This window comes from Centruroides sculpturatus, unplaced genomic scaffold (genome assembly GCF_000671375.1).
Source record: "Centruroides sculpturatus isolate CEXI.00-Female unplaced genomic scaffold, Cexi_2.0 scaffold469, whole genome shotgun sequence".
Classification (NCBI taxonomy): Eukaryota; Metazoa; Arthropoda; class Arachnida; order Scorpiones; family Buthidae; genus Centruroides; species Centruroides sculpturatus.
The window spans coordinates 551,314-571,187 of record NW_019384793.1 but is presented as its reverse complement, the minus strand read 5'-3'; the positions used below and the strand labels follow the sequence as shown (position 1 = coordinate 571,187).

Below are 19,874 nucleotides of genomic sequence, written 5' to 3'. Positions count from 1 at the left end.
ATATATATATATAAATGATATTCATGTTTTAATTTATTATTGGGGCATTTATTTGCAATATTTTTACCTTAAATTATGTGTATTTGCTATGTAATTATGTGTTATGTGTTTAAGTTTATTGAAATGGACATTGTTTAGTGTGTGAGAATGTATCAATTCACTTTCCATTATTGGGCTACAATTTGAAAAATTGTAGACCTATAAATTCCCACTGTTGTCCGTCTGTCTGTTTTGCCTTAATCTTAAGAACAATGTTAGATAGATGAGAGTTAACACCAGATACGGAAAGCTTAGGGGCAGGAGGCCCAGATTAACTATATATGAACTTCCACTTTGGTCTAGAAGTAATATTATTTCAATTCAAAAATTTTCTCCCGAACAGAGTCAGATACATAACCAGCATGACTTCATTGATAACAAGAAAGATATGATGTACAGACGCAAGACACTACTAAACTTAAGTACATTGTGACAAAAAATTGCAGCCTGGCATTGTGATTATGTCGCAATAAATAATTGTTTGGTTTCTAATAGAAAAAATTGATTTGGACTTCAAATGATTGGAAGTTTGAGGCACCACTGTACTTCATCCAGAGTTTTTTAATGTAAAGAAAACAGTTTAAGGGCATTTCTTTATTCAGAACTTTCCTGATAATGATTAATTTCTTCTAAATCATCAATATTTAATTGATATTTTGAGAGCATTTATAATATGTCAAATTGAATTTTTAATTATTTCTAAATTTTTTTCAGATTTACTTAACATTTAAAAGAAAAAAATTACCCAACGCTTACCTTATTTTGGCTGTTGTCAAAACTAAAACTTTTGTTTTGAGCGTTGTTGCTGGAATTGAATGAATTTTCCTGTAAGAAAAATTAATTTTAGTACACGACTCTGCAAATGAAAAAATATTTGCTTCAATGGCATATTAAATAAAACAGAAAACCAAAGTACCATATTCTAGCACTTCCTGATTTGCATCAATCAGGATTGCTTAGATTATAGAACTTCATTATTAATAATTTTCTAAGATATTACAACAGTAATGACATTCTATCCTGCTCTATGGACTTATTTGTACTTTCAGTATGGTAATAAACACAAAACTGGCAAGTGGCAAAGCATCGATGGTACTTATGCTTGCAGTAAGCGAATGAGCAGAGAGATCATTTGTCATACAGTTGGCAGTGGCAGGTATGCGCACAGTACGAATATGCTCAATCTACTAATCTCGTTTTGCAGTTGAACACTGAAGCTAAGTTCATATTAGCATACAAACCACTACGAAGTGGATACGAACTGTCAATTTGTCCCCTTTTGGTGTCAATCAGTTTGTTAGGAATTGAGAAATCTCGACTTTTGCAGAACTTCATTTCATTCGACCAATAAACTTTTCATAACTAATGTTCGGAACCTTTTAAACCAATCACATCCTAACTTAGTTTGCGTTACACAGTATGACATGGACAATATTTTGTTTCATTTGTTAGTACTGGTTCATATGACAAAGTGATCTGCAAGCATTCATTTACTCGTACACTCCGCACTAGAAGTATAAACGACTACAACAGAAATACATTGACTAAGCATTGAGTAATTTCCTCGCTCAACGCTGGAAGTATAACTAAACAAGCGCTAAGAATTCATGAAGATAAATATTATCAACGAGCACTGTAACTTGCTATTCTATTTTATCTTACTGTTAAAGCAAATATTTTTTAGTTCATTTTAAAATATTACGTTTGAAAATAAACATAACTTACATTCTTTCTTTGATTAAATGATCTATTGGAATTGTTAAAACTTCCTGAATTATTAAAAGTTGGAGTACCAAACTGAAAAGAAAAAGCATATTAAAAAAATTATCATAATCTCCAATTATTACTCTATCGTTAAACAAGTTAAAAATTTTACCGATTTCTCAAACTTTTTCCTCTTTCCTTTATTAGATTTAGCCTCGGACTGATTGTCTGTTTTCGCAACGGGTGTGATAAACAGCTCGCTCTCAGTTTCCTTATCTGACAATTCAAAAGCTCCCGTTTTGGTCTTCTGAATGGCATTGGGGGTACTGTACTTCACAGTTTGAGTCTTTTTTTCAGTTTCCGAGTCAGACTCCGATGAATTATCAGAACTGCTACCTTTTCTTGCTTCTTTGGATACATTTTTATTAACATCTTTTTGTACGGAATTTGTTGTTGATTTAGTCTGACTTATTGATTTGTTTGCCAATTCGTCCTCTGAATTGGATGAAGAATCAGAGTCCGAATCTTGTGTAGCTTTAACAAATGGTTGCCTAACTATAGGAGTTTTTAATGCAGAAGTTTTTTGTTTTGTTGTTTTTGAATCTGAATCAGAACTATCACTGCTTGACTGTGACTTCTTGGGTTGCTGTGTTGTATTGCTCACAGGTTTCGACCTCGGAGTTACATTCTTCACTTGCGGTTCGTCGTCAGAGTCTGAACTATCACTTTCACTAGAGGATTTTGAAGTTTTCCGAGACACAACCACGGAGTTATTCTTTATTGGGGATTTTGCATTATTCGTGGTAACGCTTGCAGCTTTTGCCGGAGGTTTGTCTTCAGAATCTGAACTGGAACTATCGCTAGATGCATTTGGTTTTTTCTGCAATGTAACTTTAAAATTATTTTTCAGTGGAGATTTTACATTGACATTAGAAGGTTTTGCGTTATTTACACTAGCGTTTGCGGGATTGGTTTGAGGTTCGTCATCTGAATCAGAACTTGAACTATCACTAGAATCATTTGGCTTTTTCTTTACCGACGGAGTAACCAAATTACTTTTAACTGGAGATTTTACATTATTTAATATAGGTTTTGCATTGTTTATGCTAACATTTGCAATTTTTTTTGGAGGTTCTTTGTCTGAATCAGAACTCGAGCTATCACTAGAGGAATCTGACTTTCCCTTTAACATCTTCGGATGTGTTATCTGCTTTGGAGGCGATTTCTTCACTATTGGAGTTACTGTTTTACTTTTCGGTTCATCCGAATCAGAACTTGAACTATCACTAGACGATTTTGATTGTTTTTGTGAATTTGATTTTACTTGTTTTCCTCCTGCAGTTTTGGATGCTGAATCTGTAACACCGAGTGATTTATTTAATAAAGTTTTTTTTATATTAACCTTTGGTTTATCGTCATCTGAAGAATCATCTGATGATGAATCTGAACTACTTTTTGCTGGGGTCTTTATAACATTAGTATTGACAGGTTTCTTTACAGCAGGAGTTGAAACTGACTGTTGTTTGCTCTTCTTGGAATCAGAATCAGATGAATCTGAGGAATCGGAACTAGATTCTTTTTTTGCAACGGTAGCTTTTATTGGCACTTTAAGAGCAGCTGGTACTTTCTTAGACGGTTCATCGGAATCTGAAGAACTATCGGACGAATCCTTTTTAGTCTGTTTTGTTGCTGTAGCTGCTTGTAATGGTTTCTGTTGTAATTTCTTCTGATCTTCTTCATCAGATGATGAATCAGAACTGCTATCTGCAGGAGCTTTCTTAAGATCTAATTTTGTCTTTTTCAAAGGCGATTTACTGGCAACTGTAGGAGATTGAATTCTTTTCAAGTTAGGAGAACTAACAGATTTGTTCTTAGTTAACTCATCTGAGCTCGAATCATCTGAACTAGAATCCGAGCTTTTTTGTGTTTTAGCTTTTGACATAACCGTAGTTTTAGTAGTTAAATTTGGTAAGGGCGTCTGTGTTTTAATGGGTAAATTTGCATCATCATCATCATCAGAACTAGAATCAGAACTTTCTTTCTTAGTCACAGGTTTTGAAGCAACATTTAGAGTTTTAGCGATGGGAACAGATGCTTTAACAGAGATGCCAATCTTCTTGTTTTTGTCTTCGTCGGAATCACTATCACTTGAACTAGAATCTGAACTTTCCTTTTTAGACACAGTTTTTGGAGCAATTGGCCCCTTAACAACTGGAGTTTTATCAGGTAAACTCGCCTTCTTTTTTGTATCATTGTCAGAATCACTATCGCTTGAACTAGAATCTGAACTTTCCTTTTTAGATACAGTTTTTGGAGCAATTGGCTTCTTAACAACTGGAGTTTTAACAGATAAGCTAGCCTTCTTTTTCACATCATCATCAGAATCACTATCACTTGAACTAGAATCTGAACTTTCCTTTTTGGATGCAATTTTTGAAGTAACTAGTGCCTTGCTAGTCAAATTAGGAACAGATGCTTTAGCAGGTAAACTAATCTTCTTTTTTGTATCTTCATCAGTACTACTATCACTACTATCGCTTGAACTATCCTTTTTAGCTACAGATTTTACTACTTTTGTCGATAACTGTACCGGTTGCTTAGCGACAGTTTTATTTAAATTAGGTTTCTCATCTTCGGAAGAGGAACTATCGGAACTACTTTCCTTCCTCTTACTTGCAATGGGAACTGGCTTTTTGGGAAATTGGGGCACTTTCTTTTCTGCTTCAGATTCGGAACTGCTGTCATCAGAAGAATTGTCTTTGTCTGCCTTTTTTGGGACTGGTTTTGCATTAGCAATTAATGGTTTTGCAGATAGTAGTTGTTTCTTGGAAGCTTTATCGTCGTCTGAACTACTCGAATCGGATTCTGAATCCGAAGAACCAGACTGTGTTTTAACGGGAGCTTTAGTCGGGGCCTTAGATAGCTTGTTAGGCACTCTCTGAGGTATATTGGGTTTGGTAGCAGCTTGATTAGTATCTGAATCTGAACTAGAATCTGAGCTATCACTTTGTTTTTTGGTTATGGCATTTGATTTAGATGAAATCTGTTTAATAGGTAAAGTCTTTTTTAAAGGTGTAGTAGCAGGTATCTTTTTCTTGTTTTCATCCTCTGACGAACTATCAGAAGACGACGACGACGACTTCTTAGCATTTGACTTTTGTATTCCATTTTGTTTGGTAGGAGGCTGTTCATCGTCACTCGAATCGGCTAAAAGAATTTCAGATGCATTAATTTAATTTGAATTATTTTTGTTATAAAAATAAAAACTTATTCAAATATATTTTAACAAAATTTAATCATTAAGTTCTTCCTTCATTTATGAATTAACTTTGTGTAAATGTATAAGGAAGCCTTATATAACAAAATGAATAATAGTGGAAAGAAGGAATGTAAATTTTAAAATCACAACCATTTGTACTGCCATTTTCTTTAATATACCTAGGGCATGGGCAGTGTAAAATGAGTTCAGAACATTATTGGGATGGTCCTGTCAATGCACATTAGAGAATGCGATTACTATATTGTTCTATGCTCTTTGCTATTCTTATCTATTTCTTTCTGTAGCCACGTATTAATTTAAAGCATCTGCTTTATTTCATAGTAATATTGCTTGAAAATAATAATAAATTGACAAAATAATTATATAATGTTTTAACAATAAAATGTACAAACATTATACAGTTCAAGTTGTTAAAAAAAGTGAAGGAGTCACTATTTAATATACAATGAAATGCTTTATGAAACTTGTCTCTCAGCATCAAATCTTACAAAACTATTTTTAATTCAAATATAAACATTGCACCTGTATATGAATGCTTTTAATCCCTTCTTTGGGTTCAAATGGCTTTCAAATGCTAGTGTGATGTTATGTTTGAATTAAAAGGAGTCGTGTAAGATCTCATCCCAAGAGATAAAAGATGCTTAGCCCTACACGTCTCACACTAGTCGATATTGGAGCAAACCGATCGGATGCAATGCTATATTAGATTTGTATGATCGTCACACGATCAACAATTCGACATCATTTTATGCTGCACTCTGACTCTTAGATCCACCACAGATTTTGTATGATGATTGTGAGCAATGAAATATTTATGCCATTTATTTCAGCTACAGACTGCACTTTTTAAGCCAGAAAATTTCTTTACTGATTATCATACATAGAATTATATCATGATTATTTAATTAAATTACTGAAACTATAAATACCACTACAGATATTTTATACATCGCTTATTAATTAAACCACTGCAGAAAAAACAAGCAATGTATAAAATAAGCACGATGTTACAGCATGAAGCTTATAAGCAACACAATCATAATTGCTGATTTTCATCATTTTGTAAACTAACTCTTCCAGAGTGATAGTTCACAGATAAAACAAAGGAAACGTTCATTGGTTGTTTAGATACATGTTGGGAGTGATATCATGAACCACAACACAGTGAAATCGTCAAAGGAAAATAGTCACGTGACTAACAAATCTCATCCTACATCACATCAAAGCCAACGGTATTAATTTGCACTGGGCTCAAGTCTCAAAAAGCATTTCATCTTGTATTAAATATTGACGTGTTCACTTCCTTAGTGCTTGGCTTGTTTTGTGATAATTACAAAAACAAGATTAGATTGCTTTAAGAGATTTGTTATATTTAATATAACTTGGATCATACAATAAGTAACGTCATAAGAGTTCATAGTAACGAAGAATATAAAAAGTCATATAAGCAACTCAAGTAACATTTAATTTATCAAAACTTGTTTATTTTAACCAGAAAGTACTTACAATCTGACGAACTACTATCTTTCTTTGCTCGCTTTGCCGGCCTACCCATCAGTGCATTACTCGGCAAACTCGGAAGTGGACGTTTCACTGCTTGAAACGAATTTCTGTTTAAAAAATAATATTCTGTTAGTTTCTCGAAATGAAAAATAATCTTTTAGCATACGAATACTTACTTGAACCCATCGTAAACTTCTAGAATGTTAGGTGAGTTTGGAGGCAAAGGTTTCTATAAAAGAAAATAACTCGTTTTTATTGAAAGTATCAAGTTTAATTTTTTAATATAAATCTGCCAAATTTTCAGTTTGGTGATGAAAGGGAGAGAAGGAAGGTGTTTGTGTGTTGTAGTGCAATATATAAACGTATACAACATTACGCTGCCCTCACACACATGAAACATTAAGTTAAAAAGCAGACTTCTAATTGAAATGTGAAATAATGTAATTAAGGCTTTTTCTAAAAATTACTAGTAGTATGCATAATTGATGACTAACATGGTACTGTTTTTATTGAGCAACTGCCAAATACTTCGTACCAGCTACTGATACTTTTTCATGCTACTTTCTGGTACAACTGGTTCTGGCTGAAAAATAAAATATTTTTGCTACAAGATGTAAAAGTTTAAACTCTGTACCTCATACACTTATAAAGTATATCTAATATGTTGATTAATAGAAACAAGCAATTACTTATTGTGACATCTTCACAATGTCAATCTGCAATTTTTAATCATTCATATTAAGCTTCAAAGAGGGTGAACAAAATCATGCCCTCCCATACGCACACTAATGTGACCTAAGGTTCGGCATCTCTTTAGTGCCCTGTCAGGATTGACACCACCATGTTTCATGGAACACGGAAGCCAAGACAGTGGTTATAAACGCCGCACGGTCATGCGAGCAGCTCCGTAAGCGGACAAGCAGATTCGTAATGTCAACCGATCGAGAGACAGCATTTGGAAGTGACTCAGACTCCAATTAACAATTAATAATGATTTAATCAAAAAATAATAAAAAAATGGAGAAGATACAGAATTTCCAGATTTTTTCACGGAGGGAGAGAGTTTACATAACGGGCACGAGTTGAATAAATACCTTGTGGTGGAAGTGGATATCCTGATGGAGATCTTGTTGATTGATGCAGCTTGTTCACTTGATGATCCATTCGAAACTAGTATCCAATAGAAGTCAACTGGCACATTGTCAGGTGATATCAAAATAAAGTGTATCCAGATAGTCACTGATCTTTGGAGGGATTCATTTCTCTCTAGTCAACGATATTCCAAAAGGGATTGGTTATGACTTTCCCAATCAAAGGGACCGACGACGACTGGCTTTTCTCGGCCGTCCAGAGGTTAATAGATCACGAGAAAGCATTGGGTTGCCTTCGAGAAAACGTAACAGGAGACTTTCTCAGGTAGCTATGAACAATTGCTACCTAACTCGGACAATATTAATATTAAGGCCTAATTTTGATATAGGAAGTTCAGCTACATTACATTAACATCCATACATAAAAAAAACCCCCTGCATTTTTTGCATTTCTCAATATTCCAAGTCCAAAAATGTAAAAATCTTTGTGGGCCAGTCGTCATACTTTCCCTCTGTTATATATAGCAGAGCCCAGGAAAGTAATAAGGATCACAAATCCTCTTGGCAAAATCAAATTTACAGTTCATAGCTTCTGAGGAACGCAACTCTTCTAAGCACAAACGTTTCCCACCATAAATATTCTCAATATATCAGTTAAAATGTATTTGCAAAGAATTGAAATACAACTTTAAAGTTTTATAATGGTCTTTTCTGTGTTAACTAGCTTAGAAGCCAGTGTTAATAGTTACTTCTTCACTCGTTTAAGTAACAGCCTAATAATTTGATTACAAATACCAAAATCAAGTCACACACAGCTGAAAATGGAATAAAGTGATATACAAAAGTTTTAAGTATTCCAAATATTCATTAGCCCAACGCTCAAACAGCTGAAGATTTAAAGCCAAGTTATTTTCCGACAATAGCTGTGTTAATTAATCATTCACTAACTACAATATTTTGGCATGTAATTGTGCCAAACTGCTCAGCTTCCTCAATAGAAAATCCCTTAAGCAGTGGTCACACCTGTCAATTTCCAGCCGTGCAGGCAACAGCAACTGTAAGAAATGCGAGTCGCGTGTCCTGTCATGGTCACATTTGTTTGCTGGCATTGCAACTCGTAAACAAGTGACCTCATAATAAACCAATAAAATTACAGCAGCTCATTTTTGACTACTTTTGTGAGTTTACTGACAGTTTACATTTACTTCATAGTATTTACAGAATTTTAGCTACTTTCCTTATTAAAATGGCAAGCAGTTCCTTTTCTGTAATGAATAAAAGGTGATCATTTTGTTAGAGATGGTGCGAATACATGAAGAGATAAAGTCTTCAATAAAATGAAAAATTAAAATACCACAGACATTTGCGAGCCTGAATAAGCTCGATCAATCTCGATTCTGTAAAAGTATCAATCCTCTTACTATCCACCATGATGACGAACTATTGGGTTGTTCAGAAAGCAATTTCGTTTTTTTTTTTACCACTAGATGGATTAGTCGTATTTTTCCTGCCATTTTCATTCTAAACCGTATTATCTAAATATATAAAATTGCTTGTCCTGACTGACTCACTCATTCATTCACTGATTCATCATCGCCCAGAGCAAACCGCTTAACCTAAAGAGGTGAAATTTGGTACACAGTTAGGGTACGTCATGGAAACGCACACTAAGAAAGGATTTTTCGAAATTCCAACGCGGGGGGGTGAGNTTGACCAAAATGGTCGATATATAATTCAATAAAATATTTATTTATTATAAAAATATTGTTTTTTTTTTTTTCCACGGAAAGAACAAAATTACTTTCCGAACAACCCAATATTTTCAATGTTGCCATTGTATGATGTGGCACTAAGGCATTTGCTGATTAGAAGCTTGTTTGAAATCGATGTGAGCAGAACTAACTTTTTGTTTCTAGTTGCAGTTGCGCTGGTTTTCGAAGGGGTTTACTAGTTAAAGAGAACAGCCATCATGGCTGGAAATCGCAAAACGTGACCATGGTTTTAAGTGGCAGAAACAGGGATCTAATCTGATTGAAGGGCACATTACTTCAGTGCAATTACATGGCAAAATACTGGAGTTAGTGCACTTGGTGACATATTCCTTGTATTAGTAAATTTTCGTCTGATGGAGAGTTATTTTTCAATACCTTGTTTTCCTCATTAATTAATTGTGCACGTGTCTTCACAAAATGACATTATCTAAGGTTTATTATTATACTGAAAGCAGAATTAATCATTTACTATCTAATATAATAATATATACCAAGTTTAACAGTTTATCAAGACATTTTACATTCTAACTCAGTTAGCATTAGTATAACGCGGATAGCATTTCTCTTTGTTATTGTTCATTTTTAGTTGTTTTTAAGACAGCGTGAACCTAGTTTGTTGATACAAAAAAATCAGGAAAATAATGACAGACTGTAGAATTGATAAGAAGTTATTTAATAATTTATTAAAAATGATGATACCATAGCAAAATGAAGCCAAAGAAATAAAAATACCATTTACTTTTATTGCAGAGACTTCAGGGATGATACAAAACTCTTAAAGAAATGACTTAAGCCATTTATAATTTTCTCATTGTCTTGTGAACTAACATGTTATGAGATGTGAATCTAATTATCTTTCATAGGTTTTGCTCCATTTTATTTTCAATTGTACAGTAAAACATCAGAAATACAGAGTAATTGGGGCCAGACCCCCATCTGGATTTTCAAATATACTGTACTTATAAATTAGCATTTTAAATACTGTAAACTCCAACATACCATAATTCAAGTTCAAGTACTCTCAGTTCAAACTAGTATTTCACAAGGAATGTAGAAACACTTACAAAAATTCAATAAATAATTTATGAAATCACCATATTTAAAGAAAAAAATACACTAATAAAGAAAAAATTATGAATTTGGAATGAATGTTAAAATGTATATAAACATTTAATCCATTAATCTGACTTTCAACTAAAGCCAAACAAAGATTACTGACTCTTTTATGGCTAATTTTAATAATTAATTATATTTGCCTTGTGGCAAAGTGGTTCCATTCCCGAACATTGGGAGTTTGGTCGTGGGTTCACACCTCACCAGGATGGGCTGGCCACGTGGAGTTTTCCGGGTTTTCTCCACATCTTTAACGCGTTAATAGGGGCCAGTTACCCTTAAAAAGACCCTCCTACGTAGATCACCCAAGTGTTGGATTGCTGTAACTTAACAAAACAAACAATTTGCCTAGAGGTTGGCTGTTAGGCTGTCATCTCTTGATAAATTTAATATTAATTTATTAAATTTATCAAGAGATGACAGCCTAACAGCCAACCTCTACACAAAGTACTTTATAATTAATTAAAATTAACCTTAATATGGTAAAGAGGGATACCTGTTGTCCAGAGTTCATCTTGAACATTAAAAGTAGAAAATAATATTGGACTTCATGCCGAACATTGGATAAGTAAAGTTGAGAAAATTATCATCTAGGCGTTAACAACCTACAACTATCACTACAAACAACTAGTGCTTTGACATTCTGGCCATAGATGTAAAATTCAATTCCAGAGACATTCCAAAATACCCAAATAATATCCTCCAGTAACATTCTGACCATTTGGGATAAATTCTTTATGCACCATAGCTTGGAAACCATAAAAACAAACGAGCATGGTCTTGACCTGTGATTTTTGGAAACAAAGTTTTTTTTGGTGTAGGCTTGCCTGATGATTTCCATATGAAACTTTGATGTTTTGTCAATGAGTTGTATTGGCAGCACCATGTTTCATCATCTGTGATAATAATTTTGGAAAAATGTGAATTGTGGCAAGCTGTTTTAATGATACCCTGAGCATGATAAATGCATGCCTTTTTTGTTTCTCAGTGAGCGAGTATGGAACAAAGCAGAAACAGATCTTATGTTTGTTCAAATGATTATGCAAAACTGTCGACAGAGTCCTTTGACACACCCAACTCCTCTGACAACATTCTTTAGTTCATGTTCGGATCCTCTCCTAATATTTGTCGCACTTTATCAATGTTACTCTCCATAGTCGATGTCTTTGGATGACCAGTTTTCGAATTTTTTTCAATTGACTCCGAGCCATCTTTGAATCAACGAAACCAGTCATAAACTTGTAGGCTTATGCAATCATCCCCACATACTTGTTTCAGTAACTTAAATGTTTGTACTAATGCAGAATTTAATGTTGACACATTGCACCATTGCAATTTTCTGGTGAGGGTCACGAAATAACCCTTACATTTCACACCAAACAGAGGATTGTTATGAACTGATTCAAATCTAATTGCCCATGATTGATAATATAATGTTCAAAATTTTGAATTTGACTGTTAATGCTAGTTGCATCATCTAGTTATTTTTCTAGAGCAAAAGTTCAGTTTCATTTTAAACAACCCGTATAGATCGAGCTTTTACAGGACAGAAAAATTTCTTTATATACATATATAAGAAGCCAAGCATATCAAATAGTTCAAAATAAACAAGAAGTTTTAGCATAAAGTCCAAAGAAAATAATATATTAAGCACTTTCAAGTAGTCAATCATTAGAATCTAGAATTAAAATACAAAAGTTTTGATGAGGTTTATCACAGTCCAGAAAAAACATCAATAAATATTAACATAAAACAGAATAATTTGATTTACAATAAACCTTAAAAGCTTAATAAACTGTTCTTTAGACTTCTTGACTTGTTTAACTTGAATTAAACGAAATCCTTTTAGTACAGGTCAAATTATAGAAAACGTTAGCACGAACAATTGAACATACTACACGCTGGTTTTTTTGAAGGATTATTTGTATATTACTCCGGTGTGTGTCGATTATTTAAATTATATAAGTTTCAAACTTTAAATAAAAGTATGAAATATAGGCAATAACAACAACAACAATTGTTGGTTTATGATATATCAATGTAAAATACAAGAATCTATTCCTGATTAACTGATCAGCTTAATTGTTATATTTATAATAACCGTAATACAGAAGTTAATATACCTGAAAATTTTCATTTGTACAATGTAATTATTTTGTATAATAGAACCTACTCAAAGACACTTAATATAAACGAATAATTTATAATAATTATTGAAATTACCACAGCATGGTGTTTGGTAAATTAATAATTTCTTTGGAGATATCCAAACAAATTATTTCATATCTAATTATTAACTTAGCCTTATTATAACCTGATAATTTGGCAGATTGACAGATTTAATCAAATAATAAATTGCTCTGTTATCAAGAATACTTTTCATATTTTACAATGAAACTTATATAATGTTTTGGTAATGCCAATTTTTTTTTTTTACACTTAAAAGAAAAGTGATTAACATTTCATTGAAGAAGTACATTCATTCACATATCCTACACTACTCATTCAAACGCAAGAATTTCCTACAGGCAAGTCAGAACGTGCTTTCGTATTTAGGTCATTCGGTTTAACTCGATTCACACAGATCTTGAAATCGGTATACTTAATACACTCGAAATTAACAATGTATAAAGATTATACATTTATCGTTATTTTAAACACCCAGAGAATTCCGAAAGATTTCCATACGTTGTGTAATAACGTGTACTATTTTGTAGCGTTACCTTACATAATTACGGATAGCTACAAGCAACAATTATTAATCTTTTGCATTATTTACTAACAATAAACAAACAATTTTGCTGTGTTCTATACAAAAAGTTTTACAATTTTAAAGGAAAAGTCATTACAAAAACCTGTAATTTGATCAGTATATATGTTATAATTATATTGTGTATAACATATTGTAAATTATAATAGTATAATTATATTATATCACTATAACTTATAATGGGGGAGTTAACTTCTATTAATCAGAATGAATATATTCTATATAATTATAAATTTGAACATATTATTCTTGATTAAACTCAATATTTAATAAATATGAATAGAGTTTTATTAATTAAACATGCTTAAAATTAGAATTAACTGTAAGAAGAATCAGTTATTAGGCGAGATTTTATAGAAATCTTATGAAATTGACTACTTTTAAGTAAGATTGACCACGTGGTGGGAAAGCACACTTACAGCTTTTGTTTTCTTACGAAAGACTTCTGCTAAATCGTTATGTTTTTGCTTTAAATACTCGTAAATCAGAGAATCTACAGCCGAGCTGTCAGCTTTCACGGACATCTTTTAATATAAATTTTTGTAAATTACACCAAACTCACAGAAAACGTGAAAACATGAACGATCCGATAAACGTACCGTCGCACTCGTTTGTAAAGTGTTGCCAGATGTGAAAAAATATTTTTGGGTTGAAAAGTTTTATGATGCTGGCGTGTAAAAATGACATAAAAAGATACAGTGTTTCGACAAAACGGATACGTCTATAACTATCGACTCGAAATTAATACAAATTTATTGTATAACATTTTTCCCCAGTGGACACTTAGATGACCTTTCAGCAAGTTATGAGTTCTGCCAGGACCACGATGAAATGGTCGGGGATGAGGGGCGGCTACCAACATATCCGGATAGACCATTCCCGAAACATTCCTGCAGTTATTTCCACCCGTCCGGTTTCCATCTCTGATCCTCCAAAACACCGGCCGGATGGCCGAGCGGTCAAGGTAGCAGCCTACCGCTATGGGGGACCCGGGATCGAATCCGGACGGGTCAAGGAATCCCCAGGAATTTTTCGGGAAGGTGGTCCGTTTGGATATGTCGGACCCCGTCCCTCACCACCCGGTCGCCCCATTGTGGGTCTGGCCGAACCCATAATGGGCCCGCTATAAGAGGCCTTCTTAGTGCCCACAGGGCGGAAGAGTATTAAAAAAAAAAAAAAAAAAAAAAACACAAGTAAAATGGCAAAGCCATTCTTGGGACNTTGAAGAAGTACATTCATTCACATATCCTACACTACTCATTCAAACGCAAGAATTTCCTACAGGCAAGTCAGAACGTGCTTTCGTATTTAGGTCATTCGGTTTAACTCGATTCACACAGATCTTGAAATCGGTATACTTAATACACTCGAAATTAACAATGTATAAAGATTATACATTTATCGTTATTTTAAACACCCAGAGAATTCCGAAAGATTTCCATACGTTGTGTAATAACGTGTACTATTTTGTAGCGTTACCTTACATAATTACGGATAGCTACAAGCAACAATTATTAATCTTTTGCATTATTTACTAACAATAAACAAACAATTTTGCTGTGTTCTATACAAAAAGTTTTACAATTTTAAAGGAAAAGTCATTACAAAAACCTGTAATTTGATCAGTATATATGTTATAATTATATTGTGTATAACATATTGTAAATTATAATAGTATAATTATATTATATCACTATAACTTATAATGGGGGAGTTAACTTCTATTAATCAGAATGAATATATTCTATATAATTATAAATTTGAACATATTATTCTTGATTAAACTCAATATTTAATAAATATGAATAGAGTTTTATTAATTAAACATGCTTAAAATTAGAATTAACTGTAAGAAGAATCAGTTATTAGGCGAGATTTTATAGAAATCTTATGAAATTGACTACTTTTAAGTAAGATTGACCACGTGGTGGGAAAGCACACTTACAGCTTTTGTTTTCTTACGAAAGACTTCTGCTAAATCATTATGTTTTTGCTTTAAATACTCGTAAATTAGAGAATCTACAGCCGAGCTGTCAGCTTTCACGGACATCTTTTAATATAAATTTTTGTAAATTACACCAAACTCACAGAAAACGTGAAAACATGAACGATCCGATAAACGTACCGTCGCACTCGTTTGTAAAGTGTTGCCAGATGTGAAAAAATATTTATATTTCATTAATTTAAAATAAGTATTATTTTATTATAATTTATACTAAATAATAAATATTTATTTTTAAGAAATATTTTAACATGCAAGAAACTTTATGTGACTTTTGTTTTTTTTTATTAAACTCTTTCCGCCCTGTGAGCACTAAGAGGGCCTCTTTAAGAAAGTCCATTATGGGTTCGGCAATGGCCACAATGGGGCGGTTGAACAGTGAGGTACGGGGTCCGATATATCCAAAAAATCCTGGGGAGTTTTTGACCCGTCCGGACACGATCCCGGGTCCCCCAGAGCGATAGGATGCCACCTTGACCACTCGGCCATCCGGCCGTCTTATGTGACATGCTACGTGAAATTATTCTTTCCAATCTGTAGCCACCGACCGGGTCTTTTTCAGGTTTATTTTAGTTTCGGCCAGGCTCCGAGTAGCGAGACATTAAGAAGACACCAACCCTCGAAAAATCCTTGCAGTTTCTTTCGACTGCTTGGATTCAATCCTGGATAACCCAGAGCAGTAGGCCGCCATATATACACTGTACTGAATTTCACCTGAAACTTGCCAGATCCAGACCAGTTCCCTAACTGGGGGGTCTGTCTGAATATGTCAGACTCCATTCCTAACCATCTGAACACTCCATTATGGGCCTGATAGAACCCATAATCGGCTTGCAAAAAAGGCTTAATTATTGCCCACAGGACAGAAAGAGCTAAAAAAAGTGTGTATGGGTAAAGCAAGATTTCCTTCACTCTGTTTGAAGCTTAATACCTTCTATGATTTTTGTCGAAAATATCTGAAATTTTGCAAAAAAGTTTGTTAATTAGTGAAATTGATGCTGTTAAATTTTCCTGATTAATCAATATTTATCAGACTGCGCGCCCATTTAGTCATTATTCATAATGACTGAGCATTATGAATAATGACCTATTAGTCACTTGATTCATAACGTATATGTTCTAATATCCATTAATTTAAATGAATATTGGATAATTTAATATGTCTATCGAACAATCTTATTGTCTGATAAAAGAAGATTGTACACGTAACGAAATCGATATTAAAATCGATATATATTATAAAACGCTTTCCAGAAACTGGACTGCTTCTCTCCGCAATTTTAATTTTGTTCTATGAAACCAAGAAAAATACAACAACAAAAAAGAACGAAATTTATCAGATTGGTTCCTAAATTTCCTTTTTTTTTTTCCTTTCTGCACTCGTTATTATCAGAAAATTTAGTTAGTTGATAAAACGAATCGAGTCCATACGTATAACAATGGCCTCTGTACACAAGATATGTTTGGATTATATTTTAGCTCCAATTCTAAATTCCGCTAAAGTTTACGGATTGGATTTCTGTATTCGATGCGAGTGCATGGAAAGTGGAAGAAACACAAACAAAAACAATTACATTTCGACGTTATTCATAATATATAGCGGGTTCATCGAAGTGTTTTTATGGGTACTGGCCATTCTTCACATCATTAGGTTATATGACATGAATTTATATGTTTTACGCATGACTTACATGTATAACGATTATGCTGTTCCAGCAGCAGTTGCACTCGCTTTTCTATCTGTTTATTTCTCTGTCCAATTCAGCATTCTGAAGAAGAGCAAGATTACACTTCATTGCGTAATTAGTAGTTACGAAGGAGAATGGAAAATCATTGAGCAAATACAAGTTTATTTGATTACTAGTCTTTCGGGTTTATTTTTTGTATCCATGGTACTCAATATAATGGCTGCAATTGCGTATTATCCAACAATAAAGTCACTAAACGGTACAGACACGGAAGCCTTCGTTTGTGTCTTCATTTACTCACTTTGGCTATTATTTGTAGCAGGACAAACCGTATCGTTGCTATTAATATGCACAATATTATTGATTATTTTGGGCAAAAGATTTATAAATTTGTCCGCAGATCTATTGAAATTAAACGTGAAGAAGCTTTTTTCCTTAGAACTGAGTTTTAGAACAAATGCAGTTAATGCAATAATGTGGAAACATCAAGAACTTTGGAACTACCTCGAAATGATTAACGAAAAATGGAATATTCTCATACCATTTATATACACTCATTTTATGTATGCTACGTGTTTTCTTCTGTATGCCGCATTATTTGTGAACATGAAAATGATTCTGAAGATTTCTTTTGCAATCATTGCTCTCGTATTCCTTTCAGGATTGATTTTAGTAAGTTGGAGTTTATCGTTCTTTACGACATTGGTAAGTATTCAATACTCGATAAGTGTTTGAAAAATTTTATATTTTAACTATTATAAAATGACAAAACGCTTAATTTTGACGATAGGGTAAGTTTTATAAGAAACTGTAAAAACTAATACAAGTAAAATTGTTGTTACATCTGATCCTACTAGAGACTTTATCTCTCCATCGCTTTCACGTTTAATCAGTAAAATTTAATAGTATTAATCCCCCTAACAAGGAAACCTACCTGCAAAATTTCATAAATTTTCGAGAAAAACTACAAAAGTTATTAAACTCTCAACAAAATCGAGCGAAAGGAGAAAAGAGAACATTCTGAAAAAAGAAAATTTAAAAACTAAGTACAAATTGTAAGTAGCAATATGATTGGTATAGCTATTGAAGCAGTAAAAAAAACTGAAAAAATGACGAGTGTCAATGAAGATTCACACAATTGGAAAACAAGAGTTTCTTCGAAAATGAATAGCACAAAGAACAAGATTAATTCACATATATACTACTTGTTTTTGAACCAAACATACCATAGCAAAAACACTAATATTTAAAATGTCAAAAGATACAGAGTGAAAGACATCCAAACAGAAATATTCTATCAAAACGAGAAATTCAATTTAAGATATTCTATGGAGAAATTTACTAGGAAACATGGAAAAGAAGACATGCAGATTGGTTGTCCTCTTTCGTCGTGCATTCGATTCTTTTCTTGACAGAAGTAATTTGGAATGGTGAATATGAAATCAGGAAAGTGATTTCATGAAACAACGTTCAAAATTTCAAGTGTTTGAATTACTCTCGAAAACTTCTTCGAATTTCAGTTATAAATATACAATTAATATTAATTGTGATCAGTATGATAAATTAACATTTTTTTATTTATGCATTTAACTGTAACTGTTTATTATTTAACAGAAATAACTCATTGTATGAAAGGACGTATAATAATATTTTTTCTTTTTCAGATGTACGACAGCTTCATAAATATTGAAAAGATTTCTTCTGTGGCTTTTCCTCTAGAGTTTAAGTTCAAGGTAACGTTTATTGTTTAAATTTCATTTATTATTTAGTTTGAAGTAAAATTTTTGTTTCAGATGGACGATTTCATGAAGAGATTTGGAAAGAATCCAATTGGTATATCCATTGGTGGATTCTTTTATATCAAGAGAAATTTTGTTATCAGAGTAAGTATTGAACACCACTAATACAGGGCAATATACATTCCTTATCATAAGTAGTGGTGCAATGAAATTTTATCAAACATAAGAAAAACTAACTTTTTATCGAAAATTAGTAAGAATTTATTTACGTTTAATTTCAATTTTAGGTAATTAGCGGCTTATACTCCATATTGTCTTCACTTGTGCAAATTAGTGGAGTATTGGAACGAGAAAATAAGTGTCTTGTGCAGTACAGAAACAGCACAAGATCCAGCACATAATGCAACTGTTACGTATTAAATTAATGATTTGATTAAAATAAGAAAATTGCCAGATTTCATATTCCTATAGATTATTACGAGGCTTATAAGGATAAAATTCAGGGGAGGACTCTGTTAAGACCAGTGAACATAACACTTTGTCAGAAGAAAGTAACGACATTGATGAACGATAATGATGTTTATAGTGATAATTCGTTGGGTAACAGGTACGGGTGAAATAACTGCTTCACGTGGTCATAGCAATGGCTCTGATATATCCACACGTGACATGAATATCCTTTCACAACAGTCCCAGGCCATTGTGTCCAAAATCAGTAAACAACAGAAACAGTAACAGAAGGACTAGTTTTCGGCGTGCCAAGAAAACAGTGCAAGTTCTGCTGTCATCAGTGTGATCGAAACATTAAAAACCGATGTATGAAATTGATACATTCATACTTGTAGAAATACAAGTGGACCAATCTGCAAAAATTACTGAGTGTTACTTCAACAGATTGTGTACTTTTGAACCGTAATACATCCTTACTTTTATTTCAAAATTTATATGCACACATTGTAAGCAAATGAAAAAAGTTGGTCCGTCTAGAGCAACCAGTAGTTAAGTGTGAGTTTATTTCACTAGCGCAATTAAGGGTTATCTCGAAACTAAGCACCATGGACTCGATGTCAGTACCAAGTTTTGTCGTGATCTGTCACGTGTAATCTGCGTAATTTAAGATTTAAGTGTAAAGAAATTGTTTTTGCACGATCGATTATGCAAATTACATCTTTA

The 19,874-nt window shown here is 33.1% G+C and overlaps 2 protein-coding genes across 3 annotated transcripts; one reads left to right on the top strand and one right to left on the bottom strand.

Annotated features, from left to right (window-relative positions):
* Positions 1–765: 765 nt before the first annotated feature.
* On the bottom strand, positions 766–15,392 carry LOC111629359 (nucleolar and coiled-body phosphoprotein 1-like). Of its 2 annotated transcripts, none has more exons than XM_023373252.1 (6): positions 15,218–15,392; positions 6,703–6,755; positions 6,530–6,633; positions 1,916–4,950; positions 1,765–1,836; positions 766–864 (listed from the first exon to the last, which is right to left on the bottom strand). In XM_023373252.1, the coding sequence occupies exons 1-6, from the start codon at positions 15,320–15,322 to the stop codon at positions 781–783; spliced, it is 3,453 nt and encodes a 1,150-aa protein (XP_023229020.1). In that variant the 5' UTR covers positions 15,323–15,392; the 3' UTR covers positions 766–780. The 2 variants fall into 2 exon arrangements, with proteins under 2 accessions (XP_023229020.1, XP_023229019.1); XM_023373251.1 differs by lacking the exon at positions 15,218–15,392 and adding an exon at positions 13,692–13,883.
* A 2,088-nt stretch (positions 15,393–17,480) lies between these two features.
* Positions 17,481–19,222, top strand: LOC111629360. The gene is made up of 4 exons (XM_023373253.1): positions 17,481–17,667; positions 18,627–18,695; positions 18,756–18,845; positions 18,989–19,222. Exons 1-4 carry the CDS (start codon positions 17,524–17,526, stop codon positions 19,100–19,102), a joined length of 417 nt encoding a protein of 138 aa, XP_023229021.1. The 5' UTR covers positions 17,481–17,523; the 3' UTR covers positions 19,103–19,222.
* Positions 19,223–19,874: the final 652 nt, after the last annotated feature.